This window comes from Seriola aureovittata, chromosome 8 (genome assembly GCF_021018895.1).
Source record: "Seriola aureovittata isolate HTS-2021-v1 ecotype China chromosome 8, ASM2101889v1, whole genome shotgun sequence".
NCBI classification, from domain to species: Eukaryota; Metazoa; Chordata; class Actinopteri; order Carangiformes; family Carangidae; genus Seriola; species Seriola aureovittata.
Window position 1 is genome coordinate 15,985,303 of NC_079371.1, and position 24,397 is coordinate 16,009,699.

Consider the following 24,397-nt stretch of genomic DNA (forward strand, 5'->3'; position numbering starts at 1 on the left):
AAGGACCTCTGGCAGAAGCAGCCATGTTGTGCCTGTCCAAAACAATTTGGGTCACACCCAGAGAAACAGATAAGAAGGGTGCTCTGAGACTCATCCTGAGCTCATGATGCAAAGTCTGAAGAGAGTTGAGGAGGAGCAACCGAGTGAAGGGGCAGTAGAAGTGATATAAAGTCAGAGGATGAATAAGTGCAGGGACTGAACTAGAGATGTAATTCAGCATTTTAAAGCTGTAAGGGAAGTGAAGAGTGGGATGAGAGAGGAAGCTTGCAGTCACAACAGGTTTGGGTTGTGGGAGCAAGAAAAAATGAGAAAATCTGACAAAGACAGAAAGCGCCAAAGAGAAAGAATAAAGTAAAAGAAGAGCGAGAGTGAGCATGACAGGCTGGATGAGCAGACCCTGGGATGAATTGAGCCCAAGTAAGACCAAGTGAGAAGTGGGAGCAAAACTGAAGTTTGTGTAGGTTTACATGTGGAGGGAAAGTGAGAAAATATATTAGTAACACGTGACTTGGTCAAAGAAGGGATGGGAGAAAGTCAGAAAGAGACATAATGACACTGCCTGCAGAGACCCTACAAAATATCATGCACCTTTAAATTTGATGTTTTTTTTAGTTCTCAATAAGTTGAAAACTTTAGGGGTTGAGCTGACCCCCAATTTCAATTCTATGCAAATTAGTATGGTAGTGATAAAGTATAAACAAAGGTGTTCCACCACTAAAAATACACCGGAGTGGAATCTGCTATCACTCCCAAACTTGTTGATTAAATGTTTTACACTGTAAAAGGGAGATTATATTATTGAATAGGCCGAAAAGCAGTTGATGAGCTTAGCAAAAGTTCAATCAGGAAAACTATCTTTATGCTTACTCTATTTATTACATGTTTTTCTCTCTCTATTTCCATCTCTGCTACCAATCTTATCATCTGACTTATATGGGGCGATTACACTTTTCAATTCAAGCATTCAGATTTTGCCTCGACCTCAGAGAGCCAGTCATCTCCTTGCTGTCAAACCGTTCCTGTCTCTGCTGCTGTCTGCTGTCACTTTAGTGTCAGACTGATGCAACCGCCTCCACCAGTTTCCATTAGAACCAGCTGTTCAATGGTTCCTTCCAGTGGGTTTATCAGAAACGCTGCTCCACATGACATCCATCCAGATATTCAGCTGTTCTTCAAGACACCATCCGCAGTATATTCCTTTACAGCTCATGGCGAGACTCCCCCTGTGAAACGATGGTGTCACAATGGCGTCTAATCGCCACCATCTTGTAGTCCTGTTGCGCACTCTGAGTCAAATGTATTCATTTAATTACCCCTGTTATAGAAATATAATTATATGATGTGAAAAGAGCAGAGACTCATTTGCCAGAATTGTGGACAATTACAAGCTGCTGGGCAGGCAGCAAAGACAACTGAGTTTCCTGTGTGGTTCAGCTGTATGCAGCAGGACTCAGGCATGAATCTACAACACTAACCATCCCCTGAAACCTGAATTTGAGTTTTCTCCTCTCTCTCTATTGCTGCAAAATTCAAAAAGAAAGCAAAAGATTCTGTCTCCCTTGTGCAAAAGACCTCCTCAAGTAGACTTAGTGGGCTCTTTATATGTGCACCTTTTTTATATGTTGGATTTTCCTTGTGTGTTGTATTTCTTATATCATACTCGAGTTCAAGGGCGGTTTTCAAGCCTTGGGTAAAGCTTTTACACAGGGATCAATCTTCTCTACAGGCTCATTCTACTAAATAACTCACATACTGACAATTGTTGCCTCTTTTATCGTTGAAGTGCCAATCATTCCAAATACTGTAAAATATAGTTTTGTAGAAATATACATACCAGTTGTCTTGGCATAACAATTGGTGTGTCAGGCTGCACTTGAACTTTAAGAAGCTGCCGGCTGAATGCTAAATGCTTCCTTGTGGAATATTAATACATTTTTGATCAGGCATGCCAAGAATCCATCTTTTAGATTGACTGTTTTGGTATGAGGCAGGGTGTGCTCTTTGGGGATTATTTTGACCTGCACCAAAGAAAATGAAGGGAACACATATAGAGATGGATTGATAGATAGAGAGGGGGGAGTCTTCTTAATTGGCAGTCAGAGACTGTCAGTGTCAAATGTTTGAAAGAATGAGTGATTTGTTCAGGAGAGAAAGAGACTGATTTAGACTGACAGTATCCGCAAATATGAGACAAATTTTGAGGAGCTGTGTTGGAGCATTAATTTGATCATATTAAACCGTCTCGCTGCAGGGTTAATGTGTTGGCTGCTCACACTTTGGGAACCTTATGTCCTCCATTCTTTACTTACCTTCTTTCTTCCTGTTATAATGGGGGGTAAGAGCACTAAATCCATTATAATGTCCCCAAATTTTGCTCTTAGTATATATGAAGGCGACATATACAGTACATGCTACCACAGACCACATAATATGATCACAGGCAAAATAGAACAACAAGTAACAATTTGTGCACATATACCTGTCAGCAAAGTTCAGAGATAATAAAATGTAAGGGATGAGTGGGTTTTTTTTTTATAGTCATTCTCTGCGGATCCAAAGTGTAATTAGCTTTCATGGCTTCAACTTCCCTTTGAGAAAACCTCGATAAGGGTAATCTATTTCCTCCCATTCTGAGGCAGCTGCGAGCCCACCACTGTGGTCATTTAAAGAATTTCCTCTCTGTCACCGTGGGTAGAGAAGGCCCTGTATCTTATCAAGCTGGGAAGCAGTAATGACCATGGATACGTTCACACCTTTACTCTGGATCATCCGCCAAAACAGAAAATAACACCCTGGCATCATTTTATGTCCTTATGTCTTCACTCTGCCTTATTACAACAAACAAACAAACAAACAAACAAACTGACTCGCCATTGATTCCTGATTGGACAGTTTCAGTGACCTATCATCCTTCTACCTTGGCACCAAATCATGTGCTCAATATGTTTTTCTTCTCTGCTGAACTAAGAAGCAAAGAAAAAAAGACACACTTATATGTGATCATTGGTCAAGGCTGAAACATGGTTTCTTCTATCATAAAAAAACAGACGCTTGTGTTCAATTTTTGCTGGCTTTGGCAGTAAAATCAGACAAAAGTATATAGTTTAGCTTTGTGTCCAAACAAATGTCTCATGCCCAAATCGCACAACCCTGTGGTTACCCGAGATTGTATTCACACCATAAAGAAAGCACAATGTAGTTAATTGAAAATGACTTAAACTGTCTCAGGGTACCGGCTTGCTCAGTATCTGAGTGTGATTGGCCACATTTTTCAGCACCTCAACTGCTCTGCTTCATTGCACATAATGACCCCGACACAGTGTCAAACATCCCCCCCATGGGGGGCTTTTGTTTCTGGTCCTGGTCTCTGGTGAGGAACTCCTCCTGAGAGAGCCTCTCGAACTGCCTGAGTCAAGAAACCTCTGTGACCTTGCATGTTGCCTCTTCACAGCTACCCTAGAGGGAGGCCAAGCAGCTCATGGCGCTCTGCTGCATTGCAGTGCATCTCTCTTTTTGTGGTGTCCTCTCTAACAGTGGGCTGCCATAGGGAGATAACCTCTCTGTGTCATTGCCAGTCTATAACATTAAACTGTTTCCTCTGGAATATCTACTTGAACACTTGGGAATCTTAAGACCCTGAACACAACACTAGCAGCAAAGTGCAGTGTTGTTAGAGCCTCTCAAATGTTTTTTTCTGCACTACGGGTCTATGCTACGAAGTAACTCTTTTTTTTTTTTTTTTTATAAATATATATATATATTTCTATATAATATTTTTTTTCTATTCATTACTATCTTTCCTGTCCTTGGCTGTAACCTAACTGTCCGTCTTAAGCTTTGTGACTTGTCTGTCTTTCTAGACGAATGGATTGCATCACACTGTAGGAAAATTTATCAAACTTTTACTTCTGCTGACTACACTTTCTCTTTTTCCTCTCTCCCTTCTGATCTATCTCTAATTCTGTCTGTCTTCTCTTTATCTACAATATGTGTGTCAGTCTCAGACACTCTGACTTTGATGTACTTTTTCCAGAAAGCCTGTATTCTGAATTATGTTCGCTGTGTTCTTCCAATTTCATCTTGTGTGCTCAATTGCTGCGTTTCCCTGAGAGGTCTGTGATGTGTCAAGGTTCTGAGAAGGAGGAGTAGTACTCTACATTATTTACTTGAGGATCTTTGATTAGAAAGAAGAAGATATTCTAATGTATCTGGGAAGTTTTGCTACTCCCCACCGTTTTCCTGCGGTAGAGGTTTCAAAGTGGTTCCCTACATTTGGGTATTAATGTTGTTTGTCCTAATTTCAAGACAAAGATCAGCCAAAAGTCAGTCAGTCTCTGAGTTGTTAGGTAACGTTCTTTAGTTTTGAAGTGTGGTGAATGGCAACTATCAGCACCATGGACAGCTCCTCTGCCTGCAGCGTTTACTTGCTTCATTAAACCTCACAGAAGGCACCGCAAGACACCAAAATACTGGCAAGGCTTCTACATGTTAATGTGCTGAACACGCAGGTTAACTAATTACAAATTAGAGGTGGAAATAACGATTCCCTTCTAATTGTTTTATTCAGTTCACTTCACAGATTTGTCATTCACTGTGTAATTTGTTACAGAATCTGACGGTCTTCAGTTCAATTGTACGTTAAGTCAGTTGCTGGTTCAACCTGTTGAATTCAGTTCAGTACAAAACTGTTTCTGTGGCTTTTGTGGTCTTTCAGCAAGCTTTTAACAGGAAGTATTCATGGTATTCATTCAGTCACTAGTGAAAAGCTAAATGACTAAAAGCTTCTGATTCATGCAGAGACAGTGGTGATTCAGTGTAGTCAGCAGTCAGTCAGTGCTATCAGTATCATGTCCTCCAGTGATATCTCAGTGGAGAGAAAATCAAATCTAGCTGATTGTATAAATACATACACTTTGTATCATACATGATTGTTTTTTTTGTTTTTTTTTCAAATGCTGTGGTGATTTAGAACTTTTCCAAACCTTGACAACTCTGCTTCTCACACAGACATTAAGGAAAATGACAGAAAAAAAGGGGCACCCATCTCTTCACTTTGATATAAATGCAGTAGTGCCCGAACAACAGAGGAAAACATCAAAGCTGGATGGGGGTTGCTTTTAAAAGAGTCAGATATCTGTAGTGATTTAATGTGTTTACATGCTGAACGTTATCCCATTATTATTTGGATGCTAAATTAGTCCTTTTTTAGATTGGGCATGTCAACAACATATTCTGTTTACTGTCACTAAAGTCCTTGATGAGGAACTGATTAGGATATGTATCCGGCGTATAAAACCATCTGTCGGGATGCTGAGACATTTATACTCTTTATCCCATTTGCTGGTGGGTTTCATGCTCAGTGAGTTTTCTCTTTTCATCCTGTGTGGAACGTCAGATGTGTGATTGGATTTACGAATGCCCCCAAGAGCACCAAGCAGAAATCGGGAATTGTTGTGTGATGGAAATGCTACAGTTTGCAACATTTTTGCACCTTTCACAGTGGGACAGCCGAGGCAGATATAGGTAGATATCATCTCAGAGGCTGATGTGGTTTATGATCACCGTCCGTTCTCAGGCAGATTGACTGAGCTGTTCTCCGGAGTCGCTCGAGCAGAACTGAAGTTCTCGTGCACAAGTTAAGTTGGAGGTGCAAAGCTCATTAAGAAACAGTCTATCACACCCCACTGCTCACTTTCAAACATCTGCCGCACACTTCCCCTTCCTCTTCTCTTTCTCACTTGTTTCCAACACGCCTACACACACACGCACACACACACACACACACACACACACACACACACAAACACAACCACACAACTTTAATCTTGTTTCATAATTTTTTTTTCCATCTCTCCCCCACTCCTTCTTTTCCTTTCACCATCTGCACTTGCAGTGTGGGGGATGTATGACTGTAAATTTACTGCTGAGACACTGCTCCATTTTGCTTTGTTTCATATATTTTGATCTTTACTATTCAAAATTGGAGCCCCTGCAGCTGCTCTTATCCTCCATCTCTCAGAGCCCCCCTGGTGGATGCTGGGATTTAGAGAAAGAGAGGGAGAGGAAATCAGGAGAATAACTGCCTGAAGTGGGCCTGGATTGGATCCTTTGAGCTCAGAGAGTGGTGAGTCTCTGGCTAAGCTGCTATACACAATAAAAATGATGTTTGAAAGCACAGGCTTTCGTATCATTTGAAAAGAAAAAAGTAAAAAAGAAAAAATTTCCCTACCTCCGATGCTCTCTGTCATACATTTATCCATCCAACCACGCTGTCTGTTACAGTTTACATTATGGGGATAGATCGCTTTGCTACATCAAGTTTCTGTCTAGTATTTTCAAGTTTGTAGCGCTGATTAATCCATTAATACTTAAAATATACTCCCAGTGTCTTCAATTACACCTAAGGATATCTTGTTCCATCTCACCAGCTGCTTGGAGCAATTCAAGGAAAATGTATCTTTACTGGTGTTGTGCATATTGATCGCTCTCGCTCAAGTCTAAATGTAAATCAAAATGTAAATGTAAATAAGGCATTTGGCAGTAGCCGAAGGACAAATGATCGATCTCATTTCCAGGACTTGTCCCAACTTTGCCCAGATTTGCTGTAAATGTCAGGGGACCCGTTTAACACAGGCTACAAAACTATTAACATATACTGCATATAAACATCGTGTAAGAGCTCCTAAATGTCAAAATCAAGTGTCTCATAGTCATTCAGCTCATAAGCTGCTTATGAGCTGAATTCCACCACTCGCCCAGTGCGCCCTTTTACAAGATGGCACAGTGAGAGATGTGCTTTTAAACCTGGAAGCCTCATTATTTGCAGATGTTCTGCAGACTTTCACTTCTTTCCTTTATAAGGTTGTTGTGACTGTTTATTCCAGGATAAGATAAGAGGTTTTTCTTTCTTTCTCCTTTTTTATGCAATAAACATGTAAATATGGAAACAAAAATAAGCCCTTAAATGCAACTATTCTCAATTTGTGGCCCTCAAATCCCCATATGGCTTCATGGGCTGCCAGAGTAGTAGCTACTCTTTTGTCTTTTTCATAGCCTATAAAAACTGCAAACATGAGCTTAAGTCCGGAAGACACCTACAGAGTTTTCTCACTAAATAATATATTGTTGCAGGAGTGCAATTGCAAATGTAACAGCAAAGTAGAGCTCAATACAAAACTTAAATGTCAGCAACTTTTCCTGTAAAAAAAAAAAAAAAAAAAAAAGTACAAGTCTGGAATTCCAATCTGTTAGACCTTTAAAATGTGAGTTAAAGCATAGCATAAACTACAAAATAGAACTTTTCATTGGCTTCATTTGTTTTCTTTCTTCTATAATGTCATTTTTGGTTTGCAATGACTAAAATGAAAAAAGCTGGAGGTTATGAAAATGTATAATTTTTGTATTGTTTGTTAGTCCCACTAATTAGACTCTGCCTTAAAAGTGTCAGTCAGCGCAATGCTGAAAAGTGATTGGTGCCACCTGTGAATGTATAATATCAAGCCATAGCTAAAGTAGATTTCATGGACGTTGACAGTCACGTACAAAAGAGTAAGTGTTTTCCGCTAGTGGCCTTGGAACAGCTCACATCATTTTGTCACTTTCTGTATCACAAAACACTGAATAGAAAAGTTAGACAACTGCAGGGATCAGGATTGAATACCACAGGTCACGGTCACTAAGCCACAAATATCTTGACACAATAAAGTAGGAACTAGATGGTAAGTGTTAATAATAAAGATAATATCTGTGTATAAATCTGCAGAAAGACCAATTTCTTAATGGACTGGACTGATAAATTCTGAACCAGCTGCTACTGTAAATGACAAATGAAACAATTATTTTTATATTATGCACAAATTAGCTACAGTTTTTACCCTCTCAGGTAAAGTAAAAGCATCATACTGATTTTTTTTTTACTGCGAATGAACCATTACTTTATGATTAACTTGGAATTTATTACCATTTTTTGTCCTCAAGCAATGTAGAGTGTAATCCTATCCACCTGACAAATAGCTACTGAGGTTTTATTTGCTTTCACTTGGTTTGTATTATTACCACTTAGGGAGAGACGACAGAAATCTTAAAATTGATTTAATTAATTCACCATTCATCCATTTCATTCATTTGCCCACCCTGAGCCCGGTTCTGTTGGAGGTTTCTCCCTGTTAAAAGGGAGTTTTTCCTCCCCCCTGTCGCCAAGTGCTCGCTCTTTGTGTGAACTGTCTGGTTTTTCTCTATAATAAAGGTCTTGACCTTACCTTGTAAAGTGCTGTGAGATCATGTATATTATGATTTGGCACTATACAAATAAAATTAAATTGAATTGAATTATGACATTCAGAGCAAATTTGTAGAGACATACATGCAAAGGGAAAGTGATCCTAGATGGATTCAAGCACCAGATCTTCACCCAAGTTGTAATTTTATGTTCTCTGGTGTTCACCTGCTTCATTAAACCACACAGGTCTGCTGGAACAATCCTGATGTGTGTGTGTGTGTGTGTGTGTGTGTGTGTGTGTGTGTGTGTGTGTGTGTGTTTTAAGGGCATCACCAGACACAAAACACTGGCAAGGCTGCCACCTGTTCTTGTGACAACCATCCTCCACCCAGTTAATGCTTTAAACTTTGACTTTACATAATGTAGACAAACATGAGACACACACACACACACACACACACACACACACACACACACACACACACACACACACAAGTTCAAGCACTTGATATTTATTTTCTTCACACTTCCCCACTGCAGAAAACACAGTTGCAATGTAAAACTTGTCTTTGTGTTTAACCTGTTTCATTTTTAATGAGATTTGACTCTGGTCCGGGAAACAGAAAATACAAAGAACAACTTGCAGTGGGCCTGTAATGTATAGGGCTTAATTTTCCTGTAAGGAAAAAAAACATTTTAGCACTGAACCTTTGGTGACAAAACAATCCAGACTCATTAAATAGTACAATAAAGTATAGATGTACAATACAATGCTAGGTAAAAACAAAACCTACATTGCTCAGGCAGTGCAAAGCAGCAGGTCAAGAGGACTACAGAAATGCTGTTCTTGACTACATTAACCCTGGTCAGAGTTTGAGGCAACTGAAAAATATACTTTTTAGAGAACTGTGATGAAAAGCTATTTATGTGAAACTGGGGGCGATAAGGAGCTGCGCCAGTCTCCTGCGTGGCTTCCTTTGTGCAGAAACAGGTCAATAAAACAGACTCGAATTGAACCACAAAGAATAAAGGACAGTGTTTCCACCAGACAGCCGCACTCACCACAGACACCAACACGGACAGCTGTCTTCTGGCTGACCTACACTCAGACAAGAGACTTTCCAAAGTGAACAAAACTCCATCTCCATCTTTATACTCCCCCAAATTGAACTAGTTGTGACAGATCTGCGGGACGTTTCAGGCACCAAAACTGCGCTGATCTTACAGTTTATGTAACTTCATTGTGTTTACTGTGGTGGACACAGGAGCTTGAATTCCACAACAGAGGTGCGTGACTAAAATGAAATTTGTGTTTGTACACCCTGAACAGCGCTTCTTCGACACGGCTCCCAAATCCTGTCTGCGCTCTGGTGTGAGCATAAAAAAAAAAAAATCCCCCTGCTGAAAATCAATGACACGGTTAGTGCGTACTGGGAGAGAGAGAGAGAGAGAGAGAGAGAGAGAGAGAGAGAGAGAGAGAGAGAGAGAGAGAGAGAGAGAGAGAGAGAGAGAGAGAGAGAGAGAGAGAGAGAGAGAGAGAGAGAGAGAGAGAGAGAGAGAGAGAGAGAGAGAGAGAGAGAGAGAGAGAGAGAGAGAGAGAGAGAGAGAGAGAGAGAGAGAGAGAAAGAAAAAAAAGGAGGCGGTGTCTGGTGACCGAGGAGGAGGAGAAAACTCCCGGTCCGCTCGTCCTCGCTTCTCCCTTTTTGCCGTCAATCCTACAAGCAGTCGGGTGCTACCGGAGTGCCCGGGGCCGTGGACTTATTCTCCCCCGGGAATCATCAGCATTGGACACCAACGAACTCTCCCAGGTGGGTAAAAGCACTGTTTGACAGAGAGAAATATTAATTGGAAATGAAAGTCAAGTCGACTTTCGTGGTGGTGGTGGCGGTGCTGCTGCTGGATGGAGAAGAAAGCAGAAGAAAGCCAAGACAAAAGCTCCGGTGGTGGTGGTGGAGGAGGAGTGGGGGGTCGGCAATTGTGTTGACGCCACTAATTGCTTTTTAAATTGGCGGATGGGAAGCTGGAAAGCTAATCGTTTCGCGGTGCCCCCATCTGCCGCGGTGACAACTCTCCAATGTTTATAATCCGATTAGAAGAAGGATCAGCAATTTGATAAAACGAGCGCTCTCTCCACACTCTGTGAACAGACACAGTGGTTCCTGTGCCCCCCCCCTTCCACCCCCCTCTGTTCTATGTTCTGTGATGACACTCTGACCCACTCTGCGTCACAGTGTGAGAGTTATGTGTTCTGTAAAGTGTGGATCCCACTTCATCCTGCTCTTCACACACTTCGCAGCAACCCTCTCCTCACTGTGTCAGGCAGGTTCCCCCATCACTCTGAATGGCTCTATCCGTCTTACAGCCCTCTGCTTTTTTTCTTTCTCCCTCTCCCTCTTCTCTCTGTCTTTTTGCTTTTCAGAAGATGTTCTTCTTTCTGCTACCTGTCGTGGCTCTCTTGCTGAGCAGAGAAACGGCGGTCTCCGGTAACAGTAACGACAAATGGCTGAGCACCGTGGCTCAGTACAAGGACAGATCCTGGAACAGATTCAGAGATGTGAGTCGCATTGAGAGACACAACATGTAGCCAAAAGGGGCTCTTTAATTAGCTTCATAGTGTGTGTGTGTGTGTGTGTGTGTGTGTGTGTGTGTGTGTCTCTTTATGTGTGTATGCCTTATTGTGTGTGTGTGTGAGGGAGAGGGAGCGCACTACGCCCTTGATACACCCTGTGAGTACTTGAGCACTTGCCAGAAGGCATAATCCACCTTGTAGAAACTCAGCAGGTTCAAACCCCGGTTGAAGACAGTCAGACTCATAAACAGAGAACATTAGATTTCTGCACGTGATGGGAGATTTATTTGACTGACTGATTGATTTCCCGGCTGGATTGCCCGTTTCTTTCTCAAGTAGCCACACCATAGCAGTGGGCTTTCATCTCTTGATAAGTGAACGGCTGTATTCTCATGATCTCTCTGAAATCGAACACACTGTAAGGGTGCAGTCTACAAAGGAGACAGTGCACTTAGTGTGTGTAGAGGCATGTGCGTAGTTCAGATGTAGGCTACATCACTAAATCCATTAAGGAGAATCACTGAGGCTTGTTTCTTCAGGGATATCAGGCATATTTTTTTCCCAAGTAGCCATGTTAGCGCTACAGTTGACTGCAGGCCAGCTGACTCAATTCAACACAGATGCATCTGGGTGCATAAACATTTGTGTATTACTCTCGCCACGATTGACTGACAGCGATTGAGACGACCGAGACGTTTCGAAAGATGTATTTAAAACTTATATGAAATGCTCCCAAGAATCGTCTCAAGCTTTGCCAGAAGGAGGACCTGGTGTGTAAAGTAGGTGCTTTGTATTCTGAAGTGCTAACTGCAGTCATACTGAGATGTAGCTCCAATTATTGTTCAAAAAAAAAAAAAAAGAGAGAACAGAATCTGTCAGTCTTTTTTTTAATATAGATCCCCAGGTTTTTACAACATACCAAATATCAGGCTGAATTTTGGGGAAATGTGTATAAAACTGCACAATACATCCAGAGTATTTCCATTTGATGGAAAGATTCAGCGATAAAAACATGCAGTCTTGTGTTTGAATATTTCACTCAGTATAAACATCATGTATCTTTGATGAAGAACTGGGAAAAAGCATGTGATGCTGCTAAACAATGTGACCTTAAAGCCACAGCCAAAAATCTTATCGTTGTAAAGTGCACAACCTCCTCCTCTGTGTGAAACAAAGTCAACTGCTGGTAAATTCAGGAGGTTATTATACCTCTCGAGCGCCCTTAAATAATTTACTAACTGAGACCAAACCTTACCCACAAACATTTAAGCATGCCATTTGTTCTTTGAAGAATTAGGACAAACTTGTGTTCTTTATCCTCAACACCAAAATTTTACCCCCAAGCCCTGGCCTCACCTGGAGAGTACTGACAATGCATAACCAACACACTCTCCTGCCTAACCAGTCGTCTTCTGGCAGATTGTGACAGTAGTGTAACCACTGGCGTTGTATTTCATATACCATACTCTTTCATTGTGATGTCTTTCGCTGCCTGCTAACATGTTTTCCAGAGATTTCAGTAGACAGTGGGCTAACTTTGGCCTTATTAGAGCTGGCCCTCCCTATATACTGTACTGGAGCCATGATGTGAGAGCTAGTATTAGTCATGTCTGTATACACTCAGTCAGGGCTCTACTACCTGCAGTGTGTGTGTGTGTGTGTGTGTGTGTCTGTGTCTGTGTCTGTGCTGCCCACTCTTTATTTCTCTCTGTGGTCTCCCTGTGCAGATGAAACTCATTAACAGGAAACTGTCAGTGGAGGGCGGAGGACAGGAGTGGAGAGGAGGTGCAGTGGATGGGGGGGTGGGGTGGGGTGGAGGGGTGACATTTATGTGTAATATTTCAAGCAATACTACCAACCGAATGCAGGAGCTGTGTGTGTGTGTGTGTGTGTGTGTGTGTGTGTGTGTGTGTGTGTGTGTGTGTGTGTGTGTGTGTGTGTGTATTGTTTGCCCTATCACATAGGGAAACCTGCTGGTCATAATTTGTCTCTTGCGACATTTCCTGTCTTTTGTCCCACTGTGTCTTCGTTCCTCTGCCATTCTTTCTTTTATTCATTTCTCCCCTTCTCTCTCTGGCACCAAACCCTTTAATATCACAGACAGCAAGACCTTAGATTAGGAAAAATGTGGTTCTGTATGAATCGATTTTGAAAACTACAAAGCAACCATTCCCACAACCATCTAAATTTTTCTGATTGGTGAAAGCCTGATCTTGAGATAGCTACTGTCGTTTTGATCATGGTGTGCTGAGAGGCCCACTTTAGACTGTGCAGTATTTGGCTGGCCCAGATGAAAAGACTGGTGAAATCATTGGTCATCAGTGAAAAATGGTGGTCCTAAATCATACTGTGAGACTCATCCATGACCAACAACAGGCTGCTTCAGAATTGAAGAAAATGTCAGATTAAAGCTCCACAATGTGACTGCTGCTATGACTCACATTTACAAACCAGCCAGTCGTAGGTTGTAAAGTAGGTGATTAGTTGATTTGATGTCATCATTTTAATCCTTTTATTATCCTTAACATCCTGAACACGTGTATGTACCAGTGTTTCATGTCCGTCACTCAGACAACCTCACCCACCTCCTCTCAGTTCTCACCGATCATGAACTCCACGCTCTTTCCTTCCGTGCTTCTCCTTTCCTCCCATTTTCTTCCTCTGTCTCTGGAGCAGTGAATGACCCTGTGCTTCCTCAACCATAGCCCCTCTCCATCTATCTCCTCCTCCCGCTCCCTCTGCCCTCACCCGTGACTCCTCCTCTCTGCTGTTCTCCTCCGCCTGCCATGTTTCACTCTGCATCCCTGTTGATGAGCCACTTGCTCCCTCCTGCATAATGTATGAGCGTCCGTTTGGTGGCAGGGGAGCTGGTGCAATAGTTTAACAGTCAGAGTTCAGGTGGCTTGTTTTGAAAGCATAAGGAAAATGGGATTGGATTTTTACATTTACCTGGTTCTATTCCTAATAACTGGAGTGTAATGTGTTGGAAGAGAAGCGTAGTGCAGACAGAGGCAGTTTTATTCTAGTTCACTTCTGCTGAAGGAAGGATTTGCTGTACAAATTAAAACTATCTTTTCTCAGTTTGAAAACATCTTTTCCTCAATCAAAAGAGAAAAACAAAACATCACTTGCTTGCATACCTCCTGCAGCCATGAATTTCAGCTGGTTTGCGGAGACAAAAGGACACATTTGTTGAGTAAGTGGCCTCAGACTGAAGCGCATGGACAGGCTTGCTTGTCACACACCAGCCATTGTCATGTAAAATGTCTGGATTTGGTCTAAGAATTATGGTTAGTTGAGTTTTATTTTTGTTTTCCCAGTGCAGTGTCTTTGTTTCCATATGGATGGTTTGGAGCTCAGCTTGTTAGAGGATATCTAAATGTTTACGACCAATTAAATTGTTTCTTAATCCTTAAATTTGCTAAACCACCTTTATTGCTCCTTTGTCAAATCACTTGTTGTTGTTATTTATATCAACGCTATTTCAATTTTCCTAAGGGTACAATCACCACTTTAATTTTCATGAGCTTTTATGCAAATAAAGTATAGCTGCAGCGAATGCACACACATTTGTATGCAGCAGTGAGTCGGACTGTGTTTCTGTTTCAGGCAGGTCAACTTTGTTGTGAGTCTGCAGCTGCCTCGTGTTGCTGGCTACATCAAAGTATTCTGGTCAGGACAGAAGTGAGTATGCAGTGTCCAGCTGGAACAGCGGTAGAACTAGCTTCGGCAGTAACAACAGAAAATCTTAATTTGCAATCCAACTCTGGTAATGGCAGCACATAGGGTTGGATCCATGAAGCAGCTCCGGCTCTCCACGGACAGACATGCAGTCAATATATTTGAAGAGTTGAGTGAATCTGATGACACTAAAGTGTTCTTAATAAAGAATTTTAGTGGATAATTATGGTCCTTCACTGTTTCTAAATTATGTGTCTAATTACTTCACCTTATGTGTCGAAACCGCTCACCTCAATTTTATATGCCCTCTGCTGCCAACGGAGGAAATCCTTTATGATAATAATTTGGGTTATTTTTGGAACTATTTTCTACACTGCAGAGACAATACAATACTGGTATTTATTCTTTAGATAACAACCGTTTGAAAAGCTCTGTGTATAATAACTTTTTATACAGTAGTGAAGTCTATGAGCTAATACACATTGTGGTCTGTGGATTGCTGAGCAGGCTGGTTAAAGCCAGTTCTGCTACTCTGGCCTCAGGGAGCCTATTATTGGTGGATTTATGTTGTGCAATGGAAATTACTGGGCAGTTTGTGTTGAGGTAAATGTACAGTAAGCATTAGTGTCAGAGAGTCCGTGTATAATACGAGCAGAAGTTTGGTCAGTGTTAAATGTGTGTGTAGAGAAGTCATCATCAGACCATGAGCCTGATAGAGGAGATAACAGATCATAGCAATGTGTGTATGCTGGCAGTGATGTACTCACATCTAACCTCAGCAGTTTTTAGGAGCAGCCTAAATCTGTATGTAGTGTTGTATCGAAAACTATCAAGTGCCCGAAGTTGCCATCCGAAGCCTGGTCACATTTGAAGTCTGGTTTACTTAACCTTAGATCAGATATTCACCCATATACGTCTTAATTTTGCAAATTTCAGGATGGAATTCATTAAGACAAAATGAAGCTTTCTGCTTGTTTTTAGACACTGTTTGACATTTGAGAGCTTTGGCGTCTTTTGTTAAATGTCACAGGCCCTTGTCTTGTCTCATGTTCTCTCCTCTCCTCTCCTCTCCTCTCCTCTCCTCTCCTCTCCTCTCCTCTCCTGTGTCTCTTGTCAGATTCTTTGTCTGCAAAGAGGGACAAAAAAGCTGTCATTCAGGCAGCCCCACTTTTATCCTCAAGAGGTGGAAAAGTTGTTTCCACTCTTCTGAGCGTGTTGTTTGTTTCTCCTAAAAGAGGCTTTTCTTGTCCCAATCCTCCTTCTCCTACTTTCTCTCCTTTCTTACAGAAATCCTGTCTTCCGCCCTGTTTGCATGCTGTCATATACAGAAATGTTATTTGTGAGGGACATCGGTTGTCTGCTTCATATTTCCTCATATATTTTTGTGTAAATGCCGTCTCCAGACTGTCTATTCATTAGCTGGTGGACCTGGTGGCAGGTTGAAAATCTTAGCAAGTTGCAAGGTGCTGTGTGTGTGTGTGTGTGTGTGTGTGTGTGTGTGTGTGTGTGTGTGTGTGTGTGTGTGTGTGTGTGTGTGTGTGTGTGTGTGTGTGTGTGTGTGTGAGTGTGTATGTGCATGCACTTGCAATATAACGATGTGTGATTGAGCATGCGGCCTGTCTCAGCTCTGTGTCATAGTGAGAATTAAATGTTGTCATCTTTTATCAGCAGTATTCTCTTTTCCAACACGACAGTCTCTCCGGGGCTGCCAGTCACAGACCCCCGCTGTCTCTCTTTATCAAAACAAGAGATATGTGTGTGCGTGTGTGTGTGTGTGACTGTGCGTGTGTGACTGTGTGCATGCGTGTGTATGCAGGTGTGGATGTGCAAGAATTTCTGAGTTACATTGTGTTTATCAGCTCTGGAACTGTCTGCAGTGGTACTATTATTTCTCAGTTCAAACCTGGTTGCTCTGGTAGCTTGTATTACATGTTTTTCCTCCTTGCATTTATGAAAGAAAGTGTTTTGCTGACCATGCATGTTCTTCCTCAGCTCCGCTCCACCTCACAGCAAACACATTCACACCTGGGAGCTTCCCACTGCATCTAAATTAACTGGTGGTCTTCTGTTATATCTATGTTTGTGCTGGTGTGTGTGTGGGTGTGTGTGTGTGCTCTGATCGGTTGGTTGTACAGCTGAGGGGGAAGGGTGGGGTGTGGTTTAGAGAAGCAGCTTAGACAAGATGAACCCTGGAGTCACCTTCACCTTCCCTCTTAGACACACACACACACACACACACACACACACACACACACACACACACACACACACCCTCTGAGTGAATATTCCCCAGCAGACTCACAGTATTTCCATCAATTAAGTGAAGACTTGGATGAACAGCTGTGAGTCTTTCTTATCGCTCTCCTGCTCTGTCCTCCATTTCTCTTTCTCCTCTTAAGCTGCCTCTATACCTTCTCTTCATACCCTTTATCATCTCCTCTGTCTCCTGGCTCTTCTGTCTCTCGTTTTATACTCGACTTATTCCTGATGAAACGGTGCCCTTCAAAATAAACCTTCTCTCTCACGCTTTCTGCTCCTTTCATCCCTTCTCGCTTTGCATGCTCCCCTTCTGCATGCATATTTCTCACTGAGCTATTGATTTCAAATGAGAAAATGCTGATTCCAATCTTTGCACTAAGGATCGTGTGTGTGTGTGTGTGTGTGTGTGTGTGTGTGTGTGTGTGTGTGTACGCAAACACCTTATACATATTGAGGGACAATTGTATTTTTCTGTGTCAGGTTGTACCTCTTTAAACTGACTGGTGGAAAAATGTCATGTCTTTCTCTAACCTCTGTCTCTGCACACACACACACACACACACACACACACACACACACACACACACACACACACACACACACACACACACACACACACACACACACACACACACACACAGCTTTCCATCCACCCTGAGGCTCTTGGGGAGATTGATCAGTAAATTTACAAGGCCTGGTAACCCTGATTGGAACCCTGATATAATCAACGAGTGTGTGAAAAGGCAGGAAGAACACACGCGAACACACATATGCATGCACACACACACAAACACGCTGGAGGACAATTTGGTTGCAGGGTTGACAAAGGTCACTGTCCCCTATGACCGGGATGAATAGGTTATGAGAGGTGTGTGTGTGTGTGTGTGTGTGCGCGTGTGCAAAGCATCTAAAGGACTAACAGCTAAAGGATTGCCAGTGTAATTCTGGCTGACGATAAGAAACACAAAATGGAAAAAAAGAAGAGAGGAGGAGCTTTAATGTGAGGCCTATCAAGACTGTGGGCATAACAGATGGACAGACGGAGAAATGTGGAATCCATCATCAATACAACATGTGTGTGTGTGTGTGTGTGTGTGTGTGTTTCAGTCAGCTTTTCCATGGCGGGCCCACCACACTCCCTTCTCTCTCTGTGGGGATTGTCTTTCTGTTAGTCTATTTGGTGCTGATATGAAGCTCTCCTGCTAAGCTGTTGAGTCTTTCTGAAGAGATGCTGTCTGATTCTCTGCTTTCATTTTAAAGATTTGCCAAGACAGAGAAACGTACCGTGGTCCTGAGAGCTCAGTGTGGTGCAACTCAAGAAACCACATTCAAATAGCCAAACACAAGCAAATTAAGGAAACTTCTTGATTTGAAAACACATGCGCAGGTGAGAAAACACAACCAAATACAGAAACAAATTGTCTGTATTTACAGAAAACACAACCAAATAGCAAGTGAAACGCTGCAGGGCTAACAGCAGATATCTGGAATAATATCCGAATTATGCAAACACAATGTTAAAAGAAAGGTGGTGAAAGCCCAAAACTGACATTTTGGCTGATTTTCCACAGACAGATTGTCGACTTCAATAACTTCATGAATAACCATGGCAACAACACACATGTTCCAGCTGTGTTCATCAATTTTTAAGTGTCCCCTGGAAATGTGTCTGTTGTAGTCCGCTACTTGCAGCATTCCAGCATTGGGTTGGGATTTCTGTATTTGTTTGTGTTTCCTCAATTTGCAGCATTTGTTTTCTAAATGCAGCATGTGTTGTCAAATTGGTGAGAGAGTTTGCTTGTGTTTTTTTCTATTTGCATGTTTTTTCTTCTGATGCAGTGTGTTGAGCTCCCTGGGCCCCTGAAATACCTTTTTATCATTATTTCAGTATTTGGATCTCTTAATCTGAGCAATAGTCTATCAGAAGTCAGATACATTTTTTATACACATACCATTATTATTAAAGCACTTCATGACAAGATGAATTGGATCACCTATACTGCACATGCCTTCAGTAACATACAGTTGGTGATATGATGATATATACCATGAGATGTATACATTTGTGGAACATTTGCCTACCATTTGAGTTTTTGCCATGTCATTTATGCTGCTAATCTCTCTGGATGTGTTAGATCATTGTGGAAAATGTTGCAAATCAATGAGTGGAAAAGGCTTATAGCAATATTGGTCTTTTAGTCGTATCGTTGCATGAGCTAGAGCCGACAGTATCAGTCCGATGGCCAGACATTTTAACTATTACATTTATTGTCATGAATTTTTGTTCAGGGATTTATGGTCCCCGAGAGAGGAATCTCACTTTGGTGATTCCTTGACTTTTTTCTGACTTTTCCATATTTGGGTTTGGGTTTGGATTTTATGCCTCTGCATCAGCAACAGCCAGGGCCAGTGGCATTATGTTTTCAGGTCTGCCCTCTGTCTCATTGTCGTGATCCGAATGTGATATCTCAATAAAGGACTGAGTGAATTTCTTGAAAACATTCCCTTGGACACGAGGATGAACTCATTAGAATTTGGTGGTCAAAGATCAAAAGTCAAGGACACTGTGATCTCACAAAACAAATTTTTGGCCAGAACTCACAATAAACACACATAACTAATAGGATAAACTGAAGAAGTGATAATATTTTATATCCGAATGGCCAAAGGTCAACTTCACTGTGACATCATACTGTTCTGCAAAAACACTTCTGGCCATTATTCAGTGCTGTAACTCAGAGGCATACAGCTGCGAGGCAGTAATTCTTGAATATAAAATGTCAACAACTATCATGTCATATAGAGGCAGTCATGTCCCCCTCAGGACAAACTGTAATAACAATTGAAAAGTTAATGCATCACACTTTTCATATATTGCCTTTAACAGGTCAAACTTTTGTTTTGATCAAAACTCAAATTTATGACCAAATACTTATACCAGTACTAACGACACTCCCATCAAACCTCAGCTGTGCTTTGTGTTCAGAGCTCAGTAGAGCTCAAGGATTTTATCTATATCACTTACCCTTACCCACAGTATTCTTTGTTCATCTGTAGGGATTCTGTTAATGATGAAATCTCAACACATACTATATTCAGCATATAACTATAATGGGCAACAACTAATTATTTTCATTATAGATAAATATGTTAACCAATCATGAATGAATGAATGAATTTTCCCAAATGAATTGATCAAATAGTTTAGTTTATAAAATGTCAGAACCAAAGAGGCTGAGGTGCTGTGTACACATTTCTTCTATTATCTGAGCAACAGTCACATACCCAAAGATATTCAGTCTACAATTATGTTTAAAAGTCATTTTAAAGTGAGCAACCAGAGAAAGTTCTTGTCTGCCGATAATCTGATTGATTAACTGACTAATCATTTCAGCATTAAAACAAATTCATTCTGGATTTAATTTCCAGCATTAATATGCCATTACCCTGCATGTGGTTCTGATCCATATGGCTTCAAGCTGTCCTCCCTGTACTTCTATCATATTCCATCTTCATGGATGTCTGCCAGCGTTGTTAGAAAATCCACTTTACACTAATGACAGGCAGCCAGCTTTCTGTCAACATATGTCTATAATAATGTAGGATTTCCACAGTTTGTAGCAGCTGTAGTTTTGATTGAAGTGGGAGGATATGTGTGTGTGTGTGTGTGTGTGTGTGTACGTGTGTCAAAATGTCAGTACGAGCAAAACTGTATAGTTTCATGCATAAAACATGCATAGCTTGTTTTGATCATCATTTCTGAATGTCAGAGTAAAAATATAGACGTATATATGTCAGAGCAGTTTTGTGTGTGTGAGTGTTTCTGTTGCCATTGCTATTAATGAAGCTGTAACCCCCACTGTGTGCAAGTTCTGATGTGTGATCGGATGTTTCTTCCTTGAGGTTTGGCTCCCGCTACATCTCTCCATATGCCAGTGTTAGATTTGTCTTCTTGTAAGTTCTTTTCTAAGTTCATCTCCATGAATGGAGATGAACCGTAGCAGCCTTATTTGCCCGCTTGTTACTCCGCCAAACAGGGAGTCGCTTTATGACACTCATAGTATTGTTGCGTTTGGAGTGTGAGGTCTTGGGTTCACGCCTGCTCTTCATTCTCTTGATGACCCTGGAATATAACGTTATCGACATCATATAGTGACTGCGAAAAGGGATGAGCTGTGCAGTGGTGCTTACAAGTGCTTAGAAGTGAGACATGCAAAAGAATCTTTTTGGCGAGTCTGAATTGAATTTATTTATATTTTTATTTATTTGAACTCTATCACGTCTTCTCTTCCTTTGGTTGGGTGTTTCTTTCTTTTATTCTCCTTCTTTGGTGCGTTCAGCTAAATGCTAATATCAGCATGCTAACATGGTCACAATGTTAATGTTTAGCAAGTATAATGTCTAACATGTTCACCATCTTAGTTTAGCGATTTAGAAAGATGGGAATGTCATTACTTTTATAGATATTTGGTTGCAAACAAAGTATTGGATAAAAATGTTGACCAAATGTGCTTAATAAAAAGTCAGGGGGAACAAAGTTATTACCATTAATTTGTTGACCATAATGTACAAAATGTACAAAAATTGCACAGCAATCCATCCAATAGATATTTCTGTCTTGACCAAAGTGGGGAACAGGCTAAACATTCATTTCTTGATTAAGGTTAAATAAATCTTATTTGTTGTTCTATCTATTTTAGTCATGTTACCATGTTAATCCAAACAGTGCTTTTGCAAAGAAGCTTAATGATTGTGCATCTTAGAAAGAAGTGCTCTGTTAAAATAGTAAACATATTGACAAAACTATGCACAGACTGTATATTGCAATAGGTAAGGGTTAATCGACATGAATAAAGGAAGGATATAATCAGGTATTTATTAGTGTTGTTCATTTTGTTTTGGTCACAATAGTCATTATTTTCCTTCTTGTGTCTTGTTACATGCTGCTGCCACACTTGGACCAACACTTTCCTCTTTTCACTGTCATCTAATGAGGTTATATCTTTTGATTTATAAAGCAGCTTCATGCTTTGATTGATTGTATGTGTCTGCCTCTGCTTGTTCCCTGTAATCATAGTAGCTGTTACTGAGATGATGGACGCAATCATTGCTTTGCCAATGGAGATAGTTGCTGCAGATGATTATACGAAACGCATTCAAACCACACATCACTACGTATTGTGTTTTGAAGGCGGTCTAATGTATTTTGTAATGCAGTGGATTTTTTTTTTTTTTTTTTTTTTTTTTTTACGAGCTGGCTGTCTTGCTCAGATCACATGTGAAAGTAGCCTTACCAGCCCTGAGTGTCACCATGTGAAATAAATCAGGGGCAGGCTGTTCCTCTTTCTCACACATCCAAGAGTCCGCCTTTCGATCAGTGTCAGCATCTCTCCTCTTCCTCCCTCTCCTTTTCCCTCCTTCTCACACTCTGATGTTTATGGTCTCTAAAACCATGTCAGATTGAATTCGTCATTATCTCATTTTCCCCCTGAGGGCAGGGATACAGTTACTGTTTGTGTGTGAGAGTGTGTGTGGGTTTGAGAGATGTCTTGTCTGCTTCAATAATTCAGGAGGTTTCTGCTTCTGCAGCTCATGTGATGCTCCTGGGAGACAGTGACAGAGACAGAGAGAGAGAAAGAGGAGAGAAGGGAAGGGAGAGATTGACGCAAAGATGTGGCAGATCTGTTCCTTGTAGCTTTTAGTGCCTTTCCATATTCCTTACTGCATCATTTTGTCATTCTCTGCAGCTAAGTAACTCCCTGCTGCACTCTTGTTTATGACAGTCAAACCTTTTGGGAATTGTAGGTAATGGCAACGAATAGTTGAGCCCTGAGGGGTTGAATGAATACTGCATGTACAGTCGTGGTCTCTCTGTATGTGTTTGCGTACAGTTAAACCAATAGCCCTATGGGTAATATAGCCACACTATTAGTTTCTCTAAAGACAAACTGGATCTGCTACCAAGAGATTCCCTTTCTTTAAAGACTTTGTGTATGAAGAGTTGTTTATATTGGGGTTTCTCTTATCATGCATATCATTGCAGCAACCTTGGTTCGACTGGCTCATTAGCATTAAACATGGACTAGAGCTGAGGCTGATGGGAGATGTCATTAGTTCTGAAGGTCCTTGGCCATCATCACATTGGACGTATTAAAATTTTGACCTAATGATGGAAGTTAAAGGAATAAAAAGTTATTATAATTAATTCTGAAGGAGACATGAATGACAGTACCACATTTCTTGGCAGTTGGTGTCAAGACATGTTACTAAAAAACGAAAATGTCAAGCAGGTGGTGGCACTTGAGGAAAAATGAGTGAATCACCAAAGTCAATAGGATTCATCCTCTGGACTATCTATATCCGTACCAAACTTTATCTTAATCCATCCAATAGCTGTTGAGATATTTAAGAGGTGGACCAACCAACCAACAGATCGACAATGCTGTACATAGAGCCATACTGCTAACACGGCTGAGAACAAAATGCAAGGAAGATACATTGAAAAATAATTTGAATTACATAAGATTTCCTCTTATGTAATGTATATCATTTTAGGGTGGCAAGGTAGAAAAGAGATTTTATTTTCCATTGCCACTGTATGTGAGTCCATCAGCTGTAATCCAAGCATTCAGTTTCAGCACCATGGCCAGCACCACATTGTTGCTGTTCACTTTTAATGGAGAAGAATCCAGATTATTGTTAGGCTCTGTGTTGGTGTGTTTCTGCTGTCAGAGTGGTGAGCGGGTACTTTCTGCCGTGTGTCAAAGGTCAGAAATGAAAGGTTCAAGTGGATGAAAACAATATTGGACACGGTGTTCTGCTTTAAGGATGGACTTCTGTTGAGCTGGATGACGGTGGTGGTGTTGCTGTTGGCGTTGGTTGTAGCCTGTCACTGCCAATTTTACACCCATTTTCACTGGCACTGCACAACCAGTCTCCAGTCAGATGCCACAGTGTTGTCAGTGTAACAGCTGGCTGGACGTCCTGTTTCAGGCTGACTTTCAAATCCAGAGAGACATGAGATTTAAGCCAGATGGTGTTTTTATCCCTTATATCCTATTTAAACTTTTTAATTTTGAACACATAAATGATACAGGTTGAAGGAGAAACTCTGATTTAAAAGTCAATTTAAAATTGATTAGGATTCATAAATGGACTTAGAGCACAATTTAACTGGGCTTTTCTCTTTTGTACCTCAATACTTAAATACATGAACAGTAAGCCACCAGCATCAGCTACTTCAGCATCCACCACTGATACTAAGCCTGTATCTCCATTCAGCTGCAGATACTTTCATAACACAATCGGCAGAGCAAACACACACAAATCTTGGAGGATTTGGAATCTGATAACGTTTGTTTTATTCAGAGTCATAATCCAGATAAATGACATTCCACACCAGGGGATATCAGGTGGTTTGTTTACAGGTAAATGACACACAAATTCATAAATACGACAAACAGAATAAGGTTACCTGAATCATATGAAATAAAATAACACAAGCTAACTTAACTACAGGGATTTGAGTCACTGTTTGTACTTGAAGCACCATTTCACAAAGCCTGACATTCATACACTTTTATACACTAATGTGAAGCTATTATATTTATATGACACAATATAGTCACTAGGCTTTTTACAGCTACAGCTTTACATTCACTCTGTGTCTG

At 41.0% G+C, this 24,397-nt stretch overlaps 1 protein-coding gene across 3 annotated transcripts in view; it reads left to right on the forward strand.

Moving 5' to 3' along the window:
* Nucleotides 1–9,847: 9,847 nt before the first annotated feature.
* LOC130173718 (testican-1-like) overlaps nucleotides 9,848–24,397 on the forward strand; it is an 88,260-nt gene continuing 73,710 nt past the window's right edge. For 2 of the 3 annotated variants that reach the window (XM_056383174.1, XM_056383176.1), the window contains exons 1-2: nucleotides 9,848–10,026; nucleotides 10,638–10,772. In XM_056383174.1, the coding sequence (XP_056239149.1) occupies nucleotides 10,641–10,772 (132 nt within the window). In that variant the 5' untranslated portion in view covers nucleotides 9,848–10,026; nucleotides 10,638–10,640. The remainder of the gene's footprint in view (nucleotides 10,027–10,637; nucleotides 10,773–24,397) is intronic. The other variant, XM_056383175.1, reaches the window with a different exon arrangement.